At 43.4% G+C, this 19,519-nt stretch overlaps 1 protein-coding gene across 1 annotated transcript; it reads right to left on the bottom strand. All coding sequences in view use genetic code 11, as the record gives it.

The window, feature by feature from the left end:
- Positions 1–2,524: 2,524 nt before the first annotated feature.
- On the bottom strand, positions 2,525–17,792 carry EGR_08052 (vesicular amine transporter; the record flags this gene model as incomplete). Its single annotated transcript, XM_024497301.1, has 12 exons — positions 2,525–2,706; positions 4,895–4,951; positions 5,030–5,276; positions 5,365–5,486; positions 5,557–5,767; positions 5,847–5,914; positions 9,316–9,430; positions 9,474–9,583; positions 11,786–11,926; positions 13,403–13,586; positions 16,603–16,698; positions 17,694–17,792. The coding sequence occupies 12 exons, from the start codon at positions 17,790–17,792 to the stop codon at positions 2,525–2,527; spliced, it is 1,632 nt and encodes a 543-aa protein (XP_024348300.1).
- Between the last annotated feature and the right edge of the window lie 1,727 nt (positions 17,793–19,519).

Genomic DNA, 19,519 nt, shown 5'->3' with positions numbered 1-19,519 from the left:
TTATTTTTAGCCTATCTCTAACGCTTACGCACTTATCTCCTGCCTATTTTCTACTCGTCACAGATTGGTGAAACTGTAACTAAGTCTTTTCAACAAAATAATTTGTGTGAAATTTACATGTAATTTTGCCTCATTAAAAGGGATTGAACAGAACTAACTGTTGAAAGTCAGAGATGGCGTTTTCTCATCTAATCAGTCCTCCTTTCCTGTTTGAAGGACTGCTTTAAATCAAGGGAAACACCCTGCATCGAGTCATGTACCAAGAAACCTTAGCTTTTGGCAGCTGCAGCGGTATTGGTTTATAAAAAAAATTGTTGAAGTGGAAATTATTTCAGTGCACTGAGTCACCTCCAAAGAAGAACGATGTTTGAATGACGCAGAAGCGAGCTTAGAGTTCATGACCTCATGACCTTTTTACTAAGACAGAGGCATAAACCATGGAGACGAAGGGTCCAAGTAGGTAAATATGCCATTAAAATGAGTGTTATTCCGTTGTAAACTTGTTTTTTTATGTTCTCCGTTTTAAGTGGTACGTAGCGTTAATTAGACACCTGATTCTTTAAGAAAAGCCTATTCTTTTGGAGGCAATAACCACTCCACATCATATGAAGCTACTTTCACACTTTTTATATTAGGTGTTCAAAAACCAGACGAAAAAATTAAAACTGGAAACTTCCTTTATGATATATAATGATTGCTTTTTCAACTCTTGGTTTTAGTAACCAGCAACTTGGGGCTCCGCTATCGTACCTCCGGGTCGTGCCAGCAATCCCCAAGGCCTACTCTGTATTGCCAAAGCGTATTCTGTCCAAGTGTTACATCTTCTCTAGTCTTCATGGAAATGGCGAGGGGCTACAAATGTGATTCAAGAGGTTAAGCTGAGTCAACAAGTCCCAGCAATGTAGTGGAAGATGATGAAGTTAGAATGGGCGTCCAGTGACAGATGAGGATCTCTTAAGCGACATAAGATTGTGGATTCAATTAAGTTGTGGGTTCTTATCAGGTGGTAATGTGTGGTTTGTTTTGAAACACATACAGATGGTATGCAATACAGGTTTGTGTGAATAGATCGTTTAGGCGGTCAGGGAACGTTAATCTCGGGACGGAACGGATATCATCCATCCCTGAGGAAGATCAGCATAACCCTAATCACTGCATTCCGTTCATAGCACTGGCAATAACAAATGCCCCTACCTAATCAGTTTGCTAGTTCCAAGGGAAGAAACGCCAAGGCAGAGGAGGTAATCGCCCACGGGCCTCCCCACTTTCAAGTACCACATGGATTTCGACGTCAGAGTTCACTGCACATTCTATGTATCTCACCAAATTCCATTCTCGGCCGTCGTAGAGGCAGGAATAAATGTGGACATCGAGTTGGAAGAATGCTTTGCTACCTTAGTCAAACCTGTTGTAAAGCCGGAAGAAAAGACACTCGATAAAGAATTTTCGATAGCCACCAAAGAGCAGGCGATGATGGGAAGTACGCAATGAGCCTCCAACTTCTAGCGAAACGAGTCTACCGCGCCTCATCTCGAACCAGAAGGCCTGGTAGGACAACAGTCCAGTTTAGACACGGACCCCACCCACCCGTTATGGTAGAGAAATTCCGTGGCACGGATACCAACGTCCTCAGAGTGCTCATAGAGCTCGAAACAAAGAAGCGTCAGGAGTTGCTTACAATCCCGCGGTACACCAACTGCAACAGGCTATCATATCTAACACCCTCACGTCAAGGCCCTCTGTGTCATACCAAAAATTTGGCGAATCCTCCTTTTTCCTAGCCTATTTGCTTCTAAACGACCCCCTTTCATTCTTGCAAGTACCAGACTCATCGGTACAAGCAGTCCTCCAAGGGCTACATGAGCTGCTGGAGGTTGTGAGTGAGTAGAAGATGCTAGACGTCTCAAGTAAAAGGTGAAGGTGGTTTACAGTCTTTTCAGAAGTGCTTTAATTTTGCCGAACCTGCGCTACTTGCTGCAGCGACTGCACCACTCCAGTCTACGCCCACAGTGTCTCCAGGGGAAAGAGTATGTATTGACGTCATGGGTCCTCTACTGACCACCAAAAAAGGAACCGATATATTCTGGTAATGGTGGACTGTTCCAGGAAAACATGACGATACAAGACGTCGATATAGCCGCTTTGGTTTTCCTTAATCGCTGTACTTGCCAACATAGAGCGCCCGAAATGGTGCACAGCTATCACCGCGCCAATTTCAAAAACCGACTCCTTGTTGAACTAAGCAAGAGATACGGGATTTCCTACACACGCACGGCAGATGAGAAGAACGAATCCCACCCTGATTGGACTAGCAAAGACTTTCATTAGAGATACACAATCAGAAGACTGGATTTTAAGCCTTGAATGGTGCCTCCTTGCGTACAGTAAGGGCTACGGCCTACACATCACCGTTCAAGATGCTCACAGATCGTAAAACTCAGAAGCACCCACCCAAAATATCCCATCGCACCTACTGCAACTAAAATAGGGGACACGACAGACTTTCAACGTCGCCTGGAAATACTTATGACTGTCGTATACCAGGCAGAAGAGATTTTGAGATGGCTACAGTCAGACTGGCCTCTACCGAGTAGGAGACCGAGTGCAGCTGTACAGGCTGATTTCGTCCTCTGGAGGCCACCACAAGTTTCATCATCCGTGGAGCGGAGATGCAAGCCGAGCGATGAGAATCAGCACTGTACAACTCTAATGTCAAAAAATTACCGTCTTCAAACAGTTTTTGGCCTTAATAGTAAATGTTTGACAGCTTTTTTTGTCACATAAATGGCCCACTTTTAGAGAGGTCAGCTCAGAATCGCAGGTGGTAAAAAATTCCACGCCATTTTCCATGCAGCTGAATGGAATAACCCCATGTAACTTACCCAAGCCCAAACAATACATGCGGTTGCCAAAGCGCACTATAAAGCGAGCTACGAGTCGTCGCTGTTGCCACTATATTCAAAAACTGGATTTACCTTTTTGGTTATCCAACAGTAATTATGACTATCTGATCAGCTCTTCTTTTAAGCATTTCCGAATCCTTTGGATGCTCTTTTACACTTTGTCTGGGAGAGCGAGTGGCACTTAGGTATTTGGAGTTTTTGCATCGAATTCAACAGGATGCGAGGGATCCCTTTTAATTGCCACAGCAACCACTAGTGACAGTCAAAGCTAGCAGCTGAAAAAACGATGATTTTACGACTAGTGAGATATTACTTATATCACATTAAAAGGCGAATCAAGATTTGAGTCATTTGCATTTAGTTTTTGGGTGCAAATCCGATCAAGACTGAAGGACGTTACCGTATTTTCATGAGAAATATCGTAGTACCAAACAATACTACTTAAAATGTTTGAGCGGAGATGAGACTGTATTCGACTTGTTTACTTGAGGTGACCGCGATGGTCACTTAGTAGTAGTATACATTAATAATTCCTAAAATCGCTTAATTTTAACAGGAGGGATATCAGGAATCTGTCCTTTTCCGCTTAAAAAACAATTATCTTAGAGCATTTCTGCATCCTTTTTCATGTTTATTTCTCTGTGGAGTCAACTACTTTTTTTCAAATTAGTAAGGCAGTTGAACGTGCATTCTTGCTGTCTTGGATCTGTAGTCCTGTTAAAAGGTAATTTGTATCCATAAAACCATTTAAGCATTGAGTCCCATTATTACTGCTGAAGCGCTACTTAAATGAGTATGAGTAGGGCAGACTTTTAACAAGTCCATACTCCTTGAGTTTTGGATGAGTACGCTAATGGAGGAAGTTGATACATTTGCAGAAGAATTGACATAAAACACACTACTTGAATAGTTTTGTGGGAGAACTGTCATATATGCGGCTTAAGCAGAGCTCATGCCACCACTGCGAAGACCTAAATTGAGGCTGACTAAAGTGTTCCATGCAATCGTTTACGCGGCCAAAAAATTCAACCTTCCACATAGGAACGCGGTGCATCTTGCTCATTCTCTTATCGACCAAGTACCCTTCCCCCTAGTCCGAGTAGCTTACTCCTAGAGACTACAATCCCATTGCATATGTATTTTGACGGCGCATCTCTACGCCGTCCCTTCGGTCTTTACAGGTTCGGCCGGCACCGATTACGGCATTTCCGAAAACAATCCATCAGCTGACTTTAAATTTATGTGCTATCCTCTTCAGGGGGACTGAGACGCTATAATAATGGCAATTTAATCCAGAACCGCCTCGTAAATTCCACATAGCTTGGATGAATTCTCCGTGGTTATTAATTTGTAGTTATTACACAGAATTAAAACATGATGCAGGTGCTCATCTACTGGAGCAATAGAAACAGCCTAACGAGAGAAAAAGACAGAGTGAGAGGGAGAGAGAAAGGGTTCGGAGAGGGAGAAAGTTTGACAGAAATGGGGGAGTAAACACAGAGCAAATACTCAGAAACCGAAAAGAAAATAAACCAAGTTGGCAGAAAGCAAGGAGGGACTAAATTACTTCCTGGTAAAAGACTAAAGAGATGTAAAAAGAAAATATCTAAAGGTGGGGCAAAAAAAAGAAGAAACAAAGCCAAAATAAAACAAGATGGGCTGGAATGGATAATCCTTGATTTCTAAGCATTGTGGATGAGAGGCAAGAAGGTAGGTGTGAGGGGTTAGGGAACTGGAGACAGGGTAAAGGATTAAATACGCGACTTCCTTATTCCTCGCTTCCTACAAATTAGTGGCAAAAGAGAGGGCCAGAAGGATAAGCAGTGATGCAGACGACGTTGAGAGCGCATGGTCCGTTACTACGTTGAAGTCACGGAAAGCCGCGGCTGGAAAGGAGAGGGCAGTCTCACTTAATTCCGCGTAATACAGGAGTTGCTTAAATGTGATAGATTCAATATTTTTAAGGCATTTTAGGTCTACTATTCGGTTACCTCTAAGAGCGGCTGACGGTGGCTGTGCGAGAATGTTGGGGTCGATTTTATTTGAACCTAAAATAACCAAGCAATAGCCTATTAGTTTGATTACTAGGAAGGTATCAGTAACCGCCACTTATCTCCTCCACTCACTGTATTCCTTCATCGTCCTGAAGGTGACATCGGGTATTTGGAGGTCAAATTCATTACAGGCGTGCTTATTACATGCACGAATATGAACAGCATGCTTGGCATCGAATGTCAGGTTGGCGAGGTGGTGCCAAAACTCCTGCAGCTCCTCGGAACTTGTATTAACCTTAGCAACCATCGGATCATTAAGCGAAACCGTTCGAGTTTCTTCCCTTTTCGCTTTTGCTTTTACATCCATTTCGTTATCAAACTGAAAGAGACGACAAGTTGAGGGGACAGTAAGTTACTCTTGGATTCAAGTGGATTTGTAGAGTCGGGTATTTGACCTTCAAACTTACCGTTTGAATGCGGAAAGTGACATTTCTTAGGGGTGATTTGGACTTGGCTCGCCATCCCAGAAGGTAGTAGTCAGCGTGACTGGAAACCGTAGGTGATATTACCTCCGGTTTAGAAGGTGCAACTGTAAATTAAATTAATTTATCTCATTTATGGAGCCAATTTTGAGTAGGGAACTTCATGGACGAACTCACGAGTCAAGAAGAAGCTTTCTTTGGCGGTACCAAACTTGTTCGTGGCGGAACAGAAGTGCTCACCCAAATCCTCCTCAGTGACACCCTGAAGACGAAGTAAGTAGCGATTGACACCCGGTTTCTCATCCGGTAGCGCCTCCAGTTCTCGTGCACCGGACAAATCCATGTGATCACACACCAAATCGGCCTTGGGTTTGCCGTGGACGGTGACCTACGAGGAGGGTTGGGCAAATAGACGGTATTAAAATGCCCGGAATAGGAGTGGCCTTTTATCTATTCAAAAGGCTTACCATTATATTTTCGGCCGCTCCCAGAGCGGTGTGAATCGGACCATCATCGAATTTAATTTGAGGAGGATCTGTAGAAAGATTAAAATGGTAAATCTGGAACTCTGCCATCGAGGCGACTTTTAAGAAACCGGTTAACTCATATCCCCCGATAATAGGAAGTCAATATGACCTGTTATTTTCCAATGAGAAAAGAATTGTTTTCTTTAAACCAGTTGACACTCTGTGCACCGCGAATGATTCATCGCCTACTTTTTCTTTCAAGTTTCGGCAGGTTAGTCATCAACTATGAATGAGACAAGCCGCCTTCCAATCTATTTGAGCAGTGTCAGAAAACAAAAAAAAACATTTTAGACCAACTCTCTGACTGTTGAACAGCTAAAATTCCACATGATCCCGCTTTTTAATGTCGTAGATAAGGTTCAATTAGGTGGGTGTGATGACGTCCCTCCGGTACAACGTTCTCGGCGCAAGCGAACTTTCGCTCGCATCACACGCACACACCCATGCCCTCTAGCCTAAACACCCAGAAGTGAGGCAAGGCATAATTTCTTCCTCATTTATGCGGGATGTGTTTAATTTGTGCCCATAATCGTCCCATGGGGATAGCCTCTTACAGTAGACAACAGTGACAACCGACCAACCAGACAGAAGTAGGGATATGGCACGCTCGGACAAGGCTGCATTTTTCAATTCCTCTTTTTCTTTCCAATTTTTTGTCTCCAAGACATACCGTCGAGCTAAGCTGGTGGATAAAGGATAAATGGGCAAGTAGAACTAAAGTACCTTATTTACTTGTTTAAGTCCTTTTTTATTTTTAAGGATATTTAAGGCTTCGCTTCTGTACTTCCACTAGGCGGGATGGACTCGGGACCATGTTATTAGGCCCTTGGCCCTTCAGGAACTCGAATATAAAGGACAACTACACTAATTTTCATTCCTAAATGCTAAATCTTAGCGTGAAGGAAGAAGGGTATATGCTGTGGCTGGGATAGTCTGTGATAACCCCTAATAAAAGGCTTGAGAATGACGTCTACCTTCAGCAATTGCCCCAATCTCGTGGTCTACAGGAATGTTATTAACATATGAAGCAACACTAGCCGTGAATCATCTGGGAAAGTTCGTTGCGGAGCTGTCTACGTCGCCTGTATGATGATGACAATTTGGTGAACGTGCGATATTTCCCACACTTCCTTGCTAGGTGGATAGAACCCAGATAGATAGCATAAAAATGATAACAAAGTGACAAGGAGGAAATGAGGCAAAATCTTATCCTCATAAAACGATTTTAAACCTCGTCCTTTATCAAATGGCTCTGCTTTTGGGCCAGTGGTCTTACGACTTGCAATGAAGATGCGAGATGGCCAGCTCTTTCCCCCTTCCCTCAATGCAGTTTTCAAATGGGACAAAACGCCAGATCCAGTGGAATTGTCAAGACGGATCAGTGACGTTGTGGTCAAGTATCTTCTCAGTCGCATATAAATTCAGTGGCTGGATGTCTTTCCTACAACATCGACTATGTTGTGATGGTTGATGCGAGAGGATGACCAAGGGTGGAGCCAAGGAGGATGCTCGAAAAAGGGAACGGGGGCTATGTAAAACTGCATTTTGTTTACATGGGAACTCAAGGCTCCGCAGTTGTACTTCTGCAGGGGCGCCATGCCCTTTGGACCATGCCAGTAGCTCCTAGCCCCTTTGTACGCCTACAGTACATATCTTGCCCAAGCATTACGTCCTCCTTCGTCGTCAGGGAAGTCTCGCAGCGGTACAAGAACTTTAGAATTGTTATTTTGTGTTAATGCTTAACAAAGTCAAAAAGTGATATCATTTGGTATAAAATTTCCTTCTGTTAACCTCAGTGACGTGAGAAAGTCCTTTTAATAAAGGGGAAAATCTAAACCTTTACCCTTAAGGATCCACAAGTGCAAATGGTCAGGAATTTATTAGTCGTACCCCAATTACCCTTTTAATTGCGTCAATTAGACGTGAACTCCAGGCTAAAAAAGAAGACTTCTTTTGCCTAAATAAATCCAAAAGTTCAAACTCCCCTTAACTTTACGAAGGATTGATGTTTGGGGCAAATTCGTGTGATGAGAATGGGGCCTTTGGGGTTGCCCCTTCTCCGACCGAAAAAACCGAAATTCGGGCCAACAATGCCTCCGATTTCCACTATTTTGAATATTTTCGAACCGTAGAGGAAAATACAAAATCCAGTCAAATAGGAATATAAAAATTCGTTTTTGTAAAACACCTTTTGTCACAGAGGATGGATTCGCGGTGAAAGGGGATGAAAGAGCCCTTTGGCGGCGTTTCGCGCCTTGCAGAAGCATAGATTTAAGAGATGCGGAGGGGGCGATGAACTTCACGTCAGTGTACTGTACCATGTAACATATCGCTTGAGTGTTAAAAGTTTACAAAAAACCGCTTTTTAGTGAACTTATTTTGTGTGTAAAAGTCATGCCCCGCCCCAAGTGAAAACAAAGCCAGCAAAAGGGAGAAGCAGTTGAGGCTGCATTCAAAGTAAGCACTTCTACATCCCTTTGTGTAAAGAATAGCATTCACTGCGTCCTACTTTACTTGTTTTAGTCTTCATCCTGGTTTTGTGGGCGATTCAAGGCTCCGCTTTTGTACTTTTACCCGGCAGTAAGGCCTCCGAGCCAAGCCAGTAGTCGTCAGCCCTTCTGTAGGCCGCCACTACATATTGTGCCTTCCCTCGCCTTCAGGAATGACCCCAGCTGATACATCCTCAACCAATAAGTAGTAAAAGCTACACCCTTTAATAGTTACAGCCGAGATTTAAATACCGGTTGCACCTATACTGCTGACGGTTACGTTTGAGCGAGTGTGGCCGGCTGAAATCGAATGCTGAAGGTAGTAGAAACTGGCAGAATTGGAGGCGATTAGCCATACGGACGCATCATGCGTCTAACGCTACAAAACATTGCTTCAAATTGATGAATGTGATTCCACCCCGACCTCGTTCTGAGGCTGAAGTAGGAGCGCCCCGTCAAGTTTGATGTATAGAGCGATGTGTCATGGGGTGGGCGGTGAGAAAACAAAAAACCACCTAAAATCAAATGTTTTCAATAAATAATGCCATTCCTACCATCAACCACTCAAGTTTAGGAATGAAAATACTTTCACTCCTACACTATCCCCCACAAACTGACAGGAGGCTTCTAGGTTCTCTTAGAAACCAGCACCAAATAACAGGAGTAGATCGTAGAGGCTACCGAGCTAAATGGGTACCATATGTCACGCAATAACTTGTAACCTCACTCCACTACGTTGGATTGCTTACGGACACTGACCCATTGACTGCCTGACCAGTAACAGACATGAGAAATGACATTGTACTGCAACCTCTCGCCAGCGAATGCGGAATCGTCCAGCCCAAATGATCCACTAACTGCCTATCCACAGACTTCTTCGTATCCACGATTTGTGTGATGCATTGCAGGTGGAATCTTACATTCATTCACCTCGATATCCTTGTCAGGAGCAAAGCGAATGTAACTGAGATCCACCGCCTTGATGGGGAACAAACCAGCCAGGACTGATCGGTCAGCCAATGAGAAGAAAGTTTTCTCCAAGCAGGACAAAATTCAGTGTCGCGTACTGTCACTAAACCTGTCTGTCTACAGATTTGCCCTTAATGGGGTGGCGAGAGGGTGAGGGCAGTACCTCATCCAGGATGATGACTACCACCTTGCTAATAATATCGGCGGATAGCACGATTACTACAGACAAAAGCAGTTTTGTATAAACGGGATTTGCTACTAGTTTGCGAAAGAATTATTCAATTGAGTGAAATAACTGCGCTACTTGCACTTCAAAGGATGGCCCCCTAGTCGACCCACTTTGCGGGGTCAAAGAAAGGTACCACCAAGTGGACAAGTCAAAATATGTTGGGGAAAAAAGGAATACCGAGGATCAAAAATGCTGCACAGAACGTGGAAATACCCTTAACTTTTACTTATTCGCTTAGCTCTACATTAATCTGAGGGATTACCTTCAGATACGGCCTTCCCATCAGCGGAGTCGTTTGCCCTTAAGTCCACTTATTTGCCCAAGCATCGAAAAGTTCCCTTATTAATTATATTTTCCTTTCAACCTACTCCCCACTATCCACTAAGAAAACTTATTCACTTATTCATCCACCTGTCTGTTGGAAAACCATCTATCCACCCGTCTATCCATCAATGGTGACCTATCAGCGGATTCGAAACTCATTAATTTACCTCCGAATCTCCAACGTGCTGATTCGGCTCGTTTAACCTCACACTCGATGACTAATTTATCCTTCCTTTTCTTCAAATAATCGGAGGTGTTTACCTTTCCAGAAGTATCACACCTCTTTCAACCCGTTAGGATGTCCTTAAGCACTGTCCGTTCATCGCCATGCATTCTGGACTAGTGTGTTACTCTACCATCCATTTGTCCTCTTACCAAATCCGCCCTTTTCGTATTTGTCCATTTATCCATCAACCCATCCTTAATTTTACCTAGCCGATAAACCATCCTTTTACGACCTCTTTATGCGTCACCCTTGGATTACAAGAGCTCTCGTGACTAAATATTAAAATTCTCAAAATCTCTTTCTTTGCGGGATAAAAGGAAAACTTCCTTTTCAAAAATAGTCATCCTTTTACGGTGGCTTTTCAAGAATATAGCATTGTTAATCCAGGGGCAAAAGTCCCCCTATTCCATCTCCATTTTCCAAAAATTTTTTAGTTGTCAACACAACTTTGTCATTTTTTTAAGGAAAAGAGGGAAAAAATACTTTTCTTTTCATTTGAAAACATCAACGATTCCGATGCAGTATAAGTGCTCTTATTTTGCAGGTAAAATATGACCAAGAAGTCCGAACGAAGGCAACTTTACAACAACAGCAGTGTGGCTGAAATTCCTTTCTTGGACGGAGATATGGTTAATCATCTCTTTCGTTACTCCTTTTTTAAGTTGTGTCTTAAAAAATGAGGAGGTTAACAAGATGCAGACGTCTGAATTCATCCTCTCTTAAAATCACCAACAAATGATGACTAGAAGGGTGTGGAGAATTGCCTTTTCTACGGGATGGTGGGATTTTAACCTCTCAAAGGATTTTACCGAGAAGTAGTGCCAGGAGCTTTCAATTGACATCATTTAAAAGTCATTCTCTCGTGACGGCACTCCTAACGCTGCCGAGAGGTAGGTAGCGGACAACGGTGGGTGATGTCTGGATCCACTAAAAATACGGTGACAGGAGGCTCATACCTCCAGCAGTAAGACAATAATCACTCATTCCTACAAACACTCAACAAAAGGAACGGTTGATCCTAAACCTCAAATATAAAGAACACAATCATGTCAAAAGTTGGAGGACGCATAGAGCCAAGTCAAGCGGACTAGCCTATGGGGTTCTCGGGGATCACTTGCTATCAGGCGACAAGCCCCATAAGTATTCACTAGGTGACCAGTGAAGACAATCCCCTCGTAGTTCCCTCATTTTGCCATAGGAGGGGCAAAACAAAAACTAAGACACACCCGAAAGTGAAGTTGCATGAATTTACTTGCCGATTTTAGGCTAATTTGTTGGCAGCAAGAGATCGGGAAAAAATGACAAGACCACACCACTGCTGGCCACAAAAATATACATGCATGCATTTTCTTTACCGATCACCTCTGCCTAATTTAATAGCCTGGAGCTTCGTAAGCGATGGAATGTTAGAGGTTGGAGGGAAACAGAAGATTCTACTGAGAGACAGACTTTAAAGGCCTTGTAAGGTGAGGTTGCATCCTACTGCTTACTACTGATTTCGTATCCATGGTCGAATGGACCTGCTTTGGTGTCTAAAATCAAGTCTGCCAATCAACTTCAGTGATTTGTTTTACTATTCCATTTCAGTGTGCGGGAGCTTCAGTCCCTATCTTAATGTCATGCCTGTAGCTTCTTCCATTACCAATGTGGTTTGCTACACCCTCGGGGATGGCTTGAGACGTCAGGTTGACCCACGCCCGATGAATAGAGACACTAATTTTGTTGATCAGTAACTGCTGCCCAAATACCACAATGGAAAGACTTCGACTGTAGACGGTTAAATCTGTGGGGACATTGGTCAGAAGCGGCATTTGAAATCGCCCAATCGTCAGTTCTGCAAACTAGGCAGTGATAGCGCCTTCAACACCTTGATGGCAGCCTTCTTCAGGAGCTCCTGACCACTTTGTCAAGAGCGGATTCGTCCATTCCAAGCAATTGGCGTTGCAGGCCACCTTCTAGCCCCAATTTACAAATCAGTCCCTAACCAGTATAATTTTTCTCCTATGGCGGATGCGGTAGTTAGGATTTCTACCTAAATTAACGACAATTAGCACCAGAAACCGAATGAGAAGTCGTCCTTATCGCATCATCGTCCCTCCTGTCTCAAGACCAATAAACTGCACCCCAAGCCCTCCCCACGGTCTGATCATCAACCTAGTAGCGTCACGGTGTGATCTTCAAACATTTACGCATGCCTTTTACCGGCCTACGCCTTATTACGCCTTCAGGGATGATGGCTTACAAATTCGGATAGGCTAGTTGCACAATCTTGAAGATCGAAGACTGGCCATCCAGCCCGTTGAGGGATTGTGCGCCATTTAGTAATTCAACTTTGTTGGACCACGAAATACCATAAATCGGAATTCTGGTGAGAAGCGGCGTGCTTGTTAATTTGTTTTCAGGTTTAAAATGAGGCTGAGATAACTATTTGGTTACTTGAAAAAAAAGATATTTTGAATTGGAAGGACCTCCGCTCCCCTCCCCCCCTTGGGATCCAATTCGCCATTCCATCCACTCATCCCTGATCCATTCATTCATCAGTGGTGGAACCACCCATTCTTCCTTGTTTTTACTACTTCCGATTCACTTATACATCTAAAAATGTTCAAACATTTCTGCTTCCACCTAAAATCACCTCTTTATCCTTGTTCATACATCCCAGTTTCGTCCATCCAATCGCAATTCCTTCGTTCCTAATCCAATCATCATCCATCTCTCGATTCCTTCATCCACCAAACCTAGTGTTTTGAAGGGACTCAAATCTCAATAAAAGTGGTGTTTGTCTTACAAAGAGTGCTTCTGAAGCATCATTCTTAGGTATCACACAAAACTCTCCAAAAAACCTGCACATAGAATTCCTTCAAAATTGGACACAAATACTAAGAGGCGTACATTTTTTGCACCGGTGAAAGGAGAGGGAATGCTTTAACAATAAGGAAGATTTCATGTCCATCACTGTTCAAAACTCGCTGATGAATGAGTGGAATGCGACCAATCATCGACTAGGTACAGTTAGAAATGCGAATCAATCATGGGATTAACCATCGACCCTAACTGCTACTGATATTCCATTTCAGTAGCGACCACTGATACAAAAGGAGGGTGACTTATAATTCATTAGATCAGGAGACAAATTACCAATTGGTTTGTCTACCCAGATAACACTGAAGCTGCAGCCAACCAAACAATCAATCACTCCAAAAAGGGTCTCTCAATTCGGCGCGAAGGTTGACAAGGTGATAAAAAAATTCAAACTTACAGTTAACAGAAATTTCGGTATACTGCCGTTCAGCCACTTGATCGGGGGGATAGCTGGTAGAGGCTTCGCAAATCAGCCTTTGACCATCCTGCTCAGTGGTGACCTTCTCCAATGTGAGACCTAGTTCCAACTCTCCCTCGGAGGGCAACGCGGCCTTCTCCTCCGCATAGACGTCTCCTGTGGCCTAAAAACAGGAGAAAGATGGGATCATTTGCTTCCAAAATTAACAAGATTTAATAAACACTTTTACTTCTTCAGTTACCTTGGTTCTTAATTACGAAATTCAACATTTTAACTGAAGAAAGCGGCTTTAGGATACCGCAGAAGACGATCTGATGATGTAAAGAGGGAGAAGACTAGAACCTTCATTTCTTTTACTCTATGTGAAACAAGGTTCATTATGTAATGCTTTGATTGTTTGCCTAACTCTGCGCCTCGACTTCATGGGCACTTAAGGCGCCCCAGATTGTGCTCTTGCTCAGTCGAATGGTCTCCAGGCCAATCCGAATGCCTCAGCTCTTCCCTACATCGACAATATACATTCTACCATACTCCCATGACTACTTCATACTTCAGGAAAGACTCGTCGCGCTACAATTAATAACTTTGACCTCTTTTAAATGCTCTAAAATCTGTTTTTTCCCTCCTCCGTGAGTTATTACTTAAAAAATTGAATAATTCAGTAGGAGCGACTCAGCAGCACGAGCTTGGACGCACAATAAGGGCAAAACAGGGACTCGGACAGCAAACAATTGGAACAAGGAGCTGGGATATTAAAAGCTAGCATAAAAATTATAAGTTAATCTGTTGGCTAGGTTCTGGTAGAAGCAATTTTGACGCAGTGAGTGCTTCGCAGTAAGTTAGTGCGGAAGTGATGGCGGCGGCGGCCGCCGTATGACTGCCGCCCAGTAATAGGGGTAGCAAGAGCAGAAAAAAAGACATTGAACCGATGAGGCAAAAAGGGAAACAGAACAACAGAAAAATTAAGGACAAACACTACCAGTGATATGCCTTTTGACTTAGAAACTGACCAGCTTCGGTAGGAAATGTCTGTTAGGGAGTGGGGAGAGTATAGCTGGAGGTCGAAGGAGCGTTTTTGTGACCTATTATGGAATTAGCTGACATTTTGGGAAAGAAGAGGCGAGATTCGAATGTACCAACTGAAGAGGGCTCGAATGAGGCATCTTTTGTTGACTAGCCCAAAGTGGCAGGAAGGACAAGAACGCTGTAGGTGGAGTGACACGGAAGGAGGTAACGCACGATCAAGTCAACAACACGGCTCGACTGCGCTTTGTAAGGAAAAAATGATACAAGAAAACTGTGGCAACCAACGGTGGGAAGGAAACAAGTCAATAAAAAGAAAAAAAATCGGAAAGACAGACTTAAGCGAGATGAACGTCAGAAAGAACGTAAACACACTTTTTCGGTAGTTTGCAGTATAAAAACCCAATTTTTTCTAATCTGACAAGAGGAAATGCTGTACTGGTTTGATTTTCCGAGAGGCAAATCATTTTGACGAAACATATTAGTTTCCAAATGATCGCTTTTTGCCTCCAAATTTGCGTATTTTTAAGGACGACTAGGAAAATGGGAAACGAACGCATCAAATTAAGTCCTTCCAAAATGGGAATCTTCAATTCACTGATAATAAAATAAGGCTAAAAATCAACTCTTTTGGAGGACTATCATGATGTGAAGAAGGGAAAAGTACTGAAGCCTGATTCACCAAAGCCGAGTGGGTTTAAAATTTCCAGCTTAGCATCTAAGTACTTTGATGAAACACAGCGATTCCCTTAGTGACGAGAGGTACAGAATTTCAAGGGTGAACTTTCTAGTTTAAGCTTTAAAAATGATTTATTGGGCTTCTGATGGCTGACAGCTGAAAGTGCCGCGAGTGCATGTCCAAAGGCGCATCAATCACTTGTCAAGCGCTGAAATAAAATAAGTAGTTGATTCAAACTGCAATAAATTTCCAAGCATTGGATTTTCTAAACAGCATTTTACCACTTTAAAGCATTTTCCTGCAAAAGTATCGGGAAGGGGCATTAGTTACAGAGTTTTGTACGTGGTTTGGTTTAAGTTCAAACAGAATGTCGAAGAAAGAGACCACCAAAGACAAAATCTTCTTGCATTTGCCGTGTACAAAAGTAACCCCAGATACTAAGATCTGTAAAGTAAAGAGGTGGGTCGACGTATATCTTGATGCATCTTTAAGCACGCGGGCTCGCCGAACTTCATTATTCCACGGTGGTATGACTTATTGCGACGTCAGAGGGGACTTCGGGAAACCAAAACGAAAGGTATTTTTCCTTAGAATATGCAAAATTATCAACTTTTAGCAGGTTTTAGTAGGAGTATTTTGTTTAATAATAAACTAGGCGCCTAAATAAATGAGATCCTTGATTACGGTCAAGTCGAAACGTATTTGTGAGCAAGTGTACTTGATAAATCTCATGACATAAACACTCCAGTTTGGATAATACACTTGTGAAATTAGAAAGTCATCTTAACTTCCTCCGAGAAAAAAAAGCAGACAAAAAATAACAGGTAAACAGTCGGCAGCATTAGTTAACAATCTGTGAGGGCTAGCGGAGTGTAGTCGGCTGCACAACTCACACCCCGGTCTGTTGGAGCTCCTCAGTGTACTCGAAACTGCTTCCCTCCTATCCTATTTCGAGGTCCCACACCACAAAACATCGCTTCAAATTGATGAATGTGACTCCAGTCTGACCTTGTTCCGAGGCTGAAGCAGGAGTCTCTCGCCAAATTTGATGTATTGTGTTTGGAGGAGGCGAGCGATGTATCATGCGGTAGGTGGTAGGAGGACAGTGCACTACCCAAAATCATATGTTTTTAATAAATAACCCCATTCTGAACATCAACCACTCAAGTTTAGGATGACACCACATGGACAATACTTTCATACCTACGCCATCTCCCACAAACTGGCAGGAGCTTCCAGGATCTCCTGGGAACCAGCACCAAATGGGAGGAGTAAGTCGCGCAAGCTACCACGTTAATTGGGTGCCACATGCCAAGTATTAAAAACAGACGACCCACAATAATTTAAGGTGCTACCAACCTGTCACCTCTTGGCGACGCTAACTGGTGATGGACATGAGACATGGCATTGTACTGCAACTTCAAGCCGACTAATGCAGAATCCTCCAGCCCAAACGATCCATCAGCTGTCCACCCACAGACTTCCAGTCCACGCACCTCTTTTCTTCATGCGTTGCACTGCTGGCAAAATCGTCCTTGTCAAGGGTAGGGCAACCACGACTGCGATCTGCCGCCTTGATGCAACGCAAATTGGATGTAAACAAGAAAGTCTTGACTTGGAAACCGGTCAGGACTGATCATTCGGGTAAGGGGAGAAATGCCCACATAGTCTACCCGGTAAAAAGAATCCCCTATACTGCAATTTGGGATGAGGAAGGACGGGAAAGAGGAAGGTGGGGAGGCACTGTTTACTGCCTCGTCATCGTATTGTCTGTCATTAGCCTTCAGACAACAACATGATCACATGCAATATAAACTGGGCAATTGAAAAGGTGACTTTGAAACGGTGGTCTCTGGGACCCGATTCGGTTGTTTACTAGGAAAGATAAAAGATTGTCCGAAGGTTAATTTTTTAATGGCCCAATGTCTCGGTGAGAGACTTGTAAACACCCGTTGTGATTATCTCGACGACCAAGACATTTTGGAAAATTTTTTAGGTATTTAATTCTCAAATCTCCCGAACCGCATGTGCAGAGAAATTTTTAGAAAGAATTCCTCCAAGCACACAAATGGAAGGCCAATCAACCCATGACCCCCGTATTTTACACATCACTGTCCGTCTGAATACCTCAAGTCTGGTGTCGCTCTAGAGGTCACTGTGCTAAGCGGTCATGGCGAGTCTCAACGTACTTAGCCCTCCACGGTTAGCGAATTAGCGTTCTGAGGCATCTCCAAGGAGACAATAAGCCACACCAGTGCGGGAAAAAGATTAAGCTGTGGAATGCTATGTAACAGCAGTCATGAGACCAAAACCGCGGGAACTGAAGAGCTCCGTGCTCGATTTTTATCACCATCTTGGAAGCGACCAGCCCGGTCATTTCTACCGTCTCCCAGGCCCTCTGCTTGTTCTGCTGTTGGATACTGTTATAAAAATTAATTACCCAGACCCGAAGCTAATTTTTTTAATCAAATTTATAAACATTATCGCTTGCGGAGTGGGGACAACTTGGCACGGGGTAAACACGGCCTGCTTTAAGAAATCGAATAGTCTTTCTTAATTTAGCTCTACCCAGTCTCCTGAGTGTCTGCCTCCACTGCAGCGGAACGGGACTGTGGCGTTGGTCTCCAAACTCTTCTTCACCCCCATAACAAAGTCGCCTCCAGACATGTAGCGCCACGATGTCTACTGGATTAGGCTTCGCCCGTCTACTCATGAGTAGGGTGCGGAAGCGTCATAGTAACCTCCCCACCACCGCCATCCGCGCAGTCTTAATTGAGTCGCGGACTGCGACAGCCCATTTGGACGTTAGCCAAGTTACCCAACTTAGTCATTTCGACCAGCTTTGAGCAATGCACGGACCAATGAAATCCAAGAAAGCGGGTGGGGATGGGGCGGAGACCTATCCACCAATGAGAGTCGAGTGCTGCTTGGCAAAGGGAAAAGGGTGATTTTAAAAGGAAAGCAAACAAAGTCAATTCCAGTACGTCTTTTCTGTGCCAGTTTGGATGGGATTCTGCCGAAGTCGGGGAAAAACGAGGGAGGAGACTACTTGGATAATTTACAACTGGGACACGAAAGGAAGGTGAACATGTGCCACAAATACTACTGTCGTTGTCACATACCAAAGCGGGAGGAAAAATTGTAACCTGTTTTTTGCCTTTCTGAGAGTTAAGCATCTCCTTGCAATCCATATATCACATAAATGTATCTTTTTGCTTAAGGAAATCCAGAAATGAGTAGAAAGAGGCGTAACAAACGGGAAGTGGTGTTGTAGCTAAATTAACAGTGTTTTCTTACCCTCGAATCGATTAAATGCAGAGGATGGTACCGTATTGGGAAGGCTGGATCACGAGGTAACACCCTAAATGTCAATTCTTCCAATTACTGGTTTATGCCCCAAAAGAATGGGAAAGTACAATGGTTTATACCAAAGTACATGTCTTCCCAACAAACCGATTCCTCCCCCTTCCCAAGTGGCACCATCGCCTCGTATGCCATTGTTGATGCGTTTTCCTGCGGTTTTGAGGTTGGCCTGACCATCTAGGGCGATACTACTTAATAGATTAAATTTAAGTAGCAAAAGATTTTCAACCAAAATGTCTCTTAAAAACAAGATATGTTAGCAGAATGAGCGTTCTTTTCTTCCCTTACTGGCAAACTGAGGATCAACTCGTAAAGCATTATCTCCACCCTCCCCCAATTGTGAGGTGGGGCATTGTAGACGGCATAAGTGGAACCTAGACACAGGCGAAAGTTTCATTTCTTCGACAAATCTCTCCCGTCAAGTCCAATGAGTTGAGACAATTCGAGGACTAGGTAGCCAGTAAAGGTGAAAAGCAGCTCCACTGGGATGGACTCCATTATTCAACCGCTACCACTCACATGCGATCCCGATTTTACCGACTGAACTCGGTGCGACAAGTCACGTAGACTTTATGGATTCGCGCCAGCAAACTGCATGAAGTCACGTTTGAAGCAGCTCTTGTTTCCCCTTAAAACGCAAAGCTAGTGCAGGATGCTTTTGAGATCTATAGATAATTGCCGGCTTTTCATCCCTCAAGGAGCTGGAACTGAGACAGATCCAATTAACAAGCGTGTCAAAAGTGCCAAGCCTATAAAGCTTTACAAACTCCAAGTTAGTAGTACTTCCATAGTCTAAAGACTTTGTCAGAACCTCCATTTTTTCACTCTCCTTCTCGAAGTAATCTTGACAACAATGATGAGATAATTTTCTAGCGACTATAGAGGTAATATTACCTGTCAAATGGGATGGCAAGAGCACGATCAAAACAAATAATCCAATTGTATAAAAAGGAAAAAACAACACAAAACATCTCGCATTAGACCGATAAATACAAAGATGGAATGGGTTATCGAAAAGGCCTCATAATTAT

Source organism: Echinococcus granulosus (genome assembly GCF_000524195.1).
Source record: "Echinococcus granulosus chromosome Unknown EG_S00094, whole genome shotgun sequence".
NCBI lineage: Eukaryota > Metazoa > Platyhelminthes > Cestoda > Cyclophyllidea > Taeniidae > Echinococcus > Echinococcus granulosus.
The sequence above is the reverse complement of the archived record's forward strand: the minus strand, read 5'-3'. Positions and strand labels throughout refer to the sequence as shown.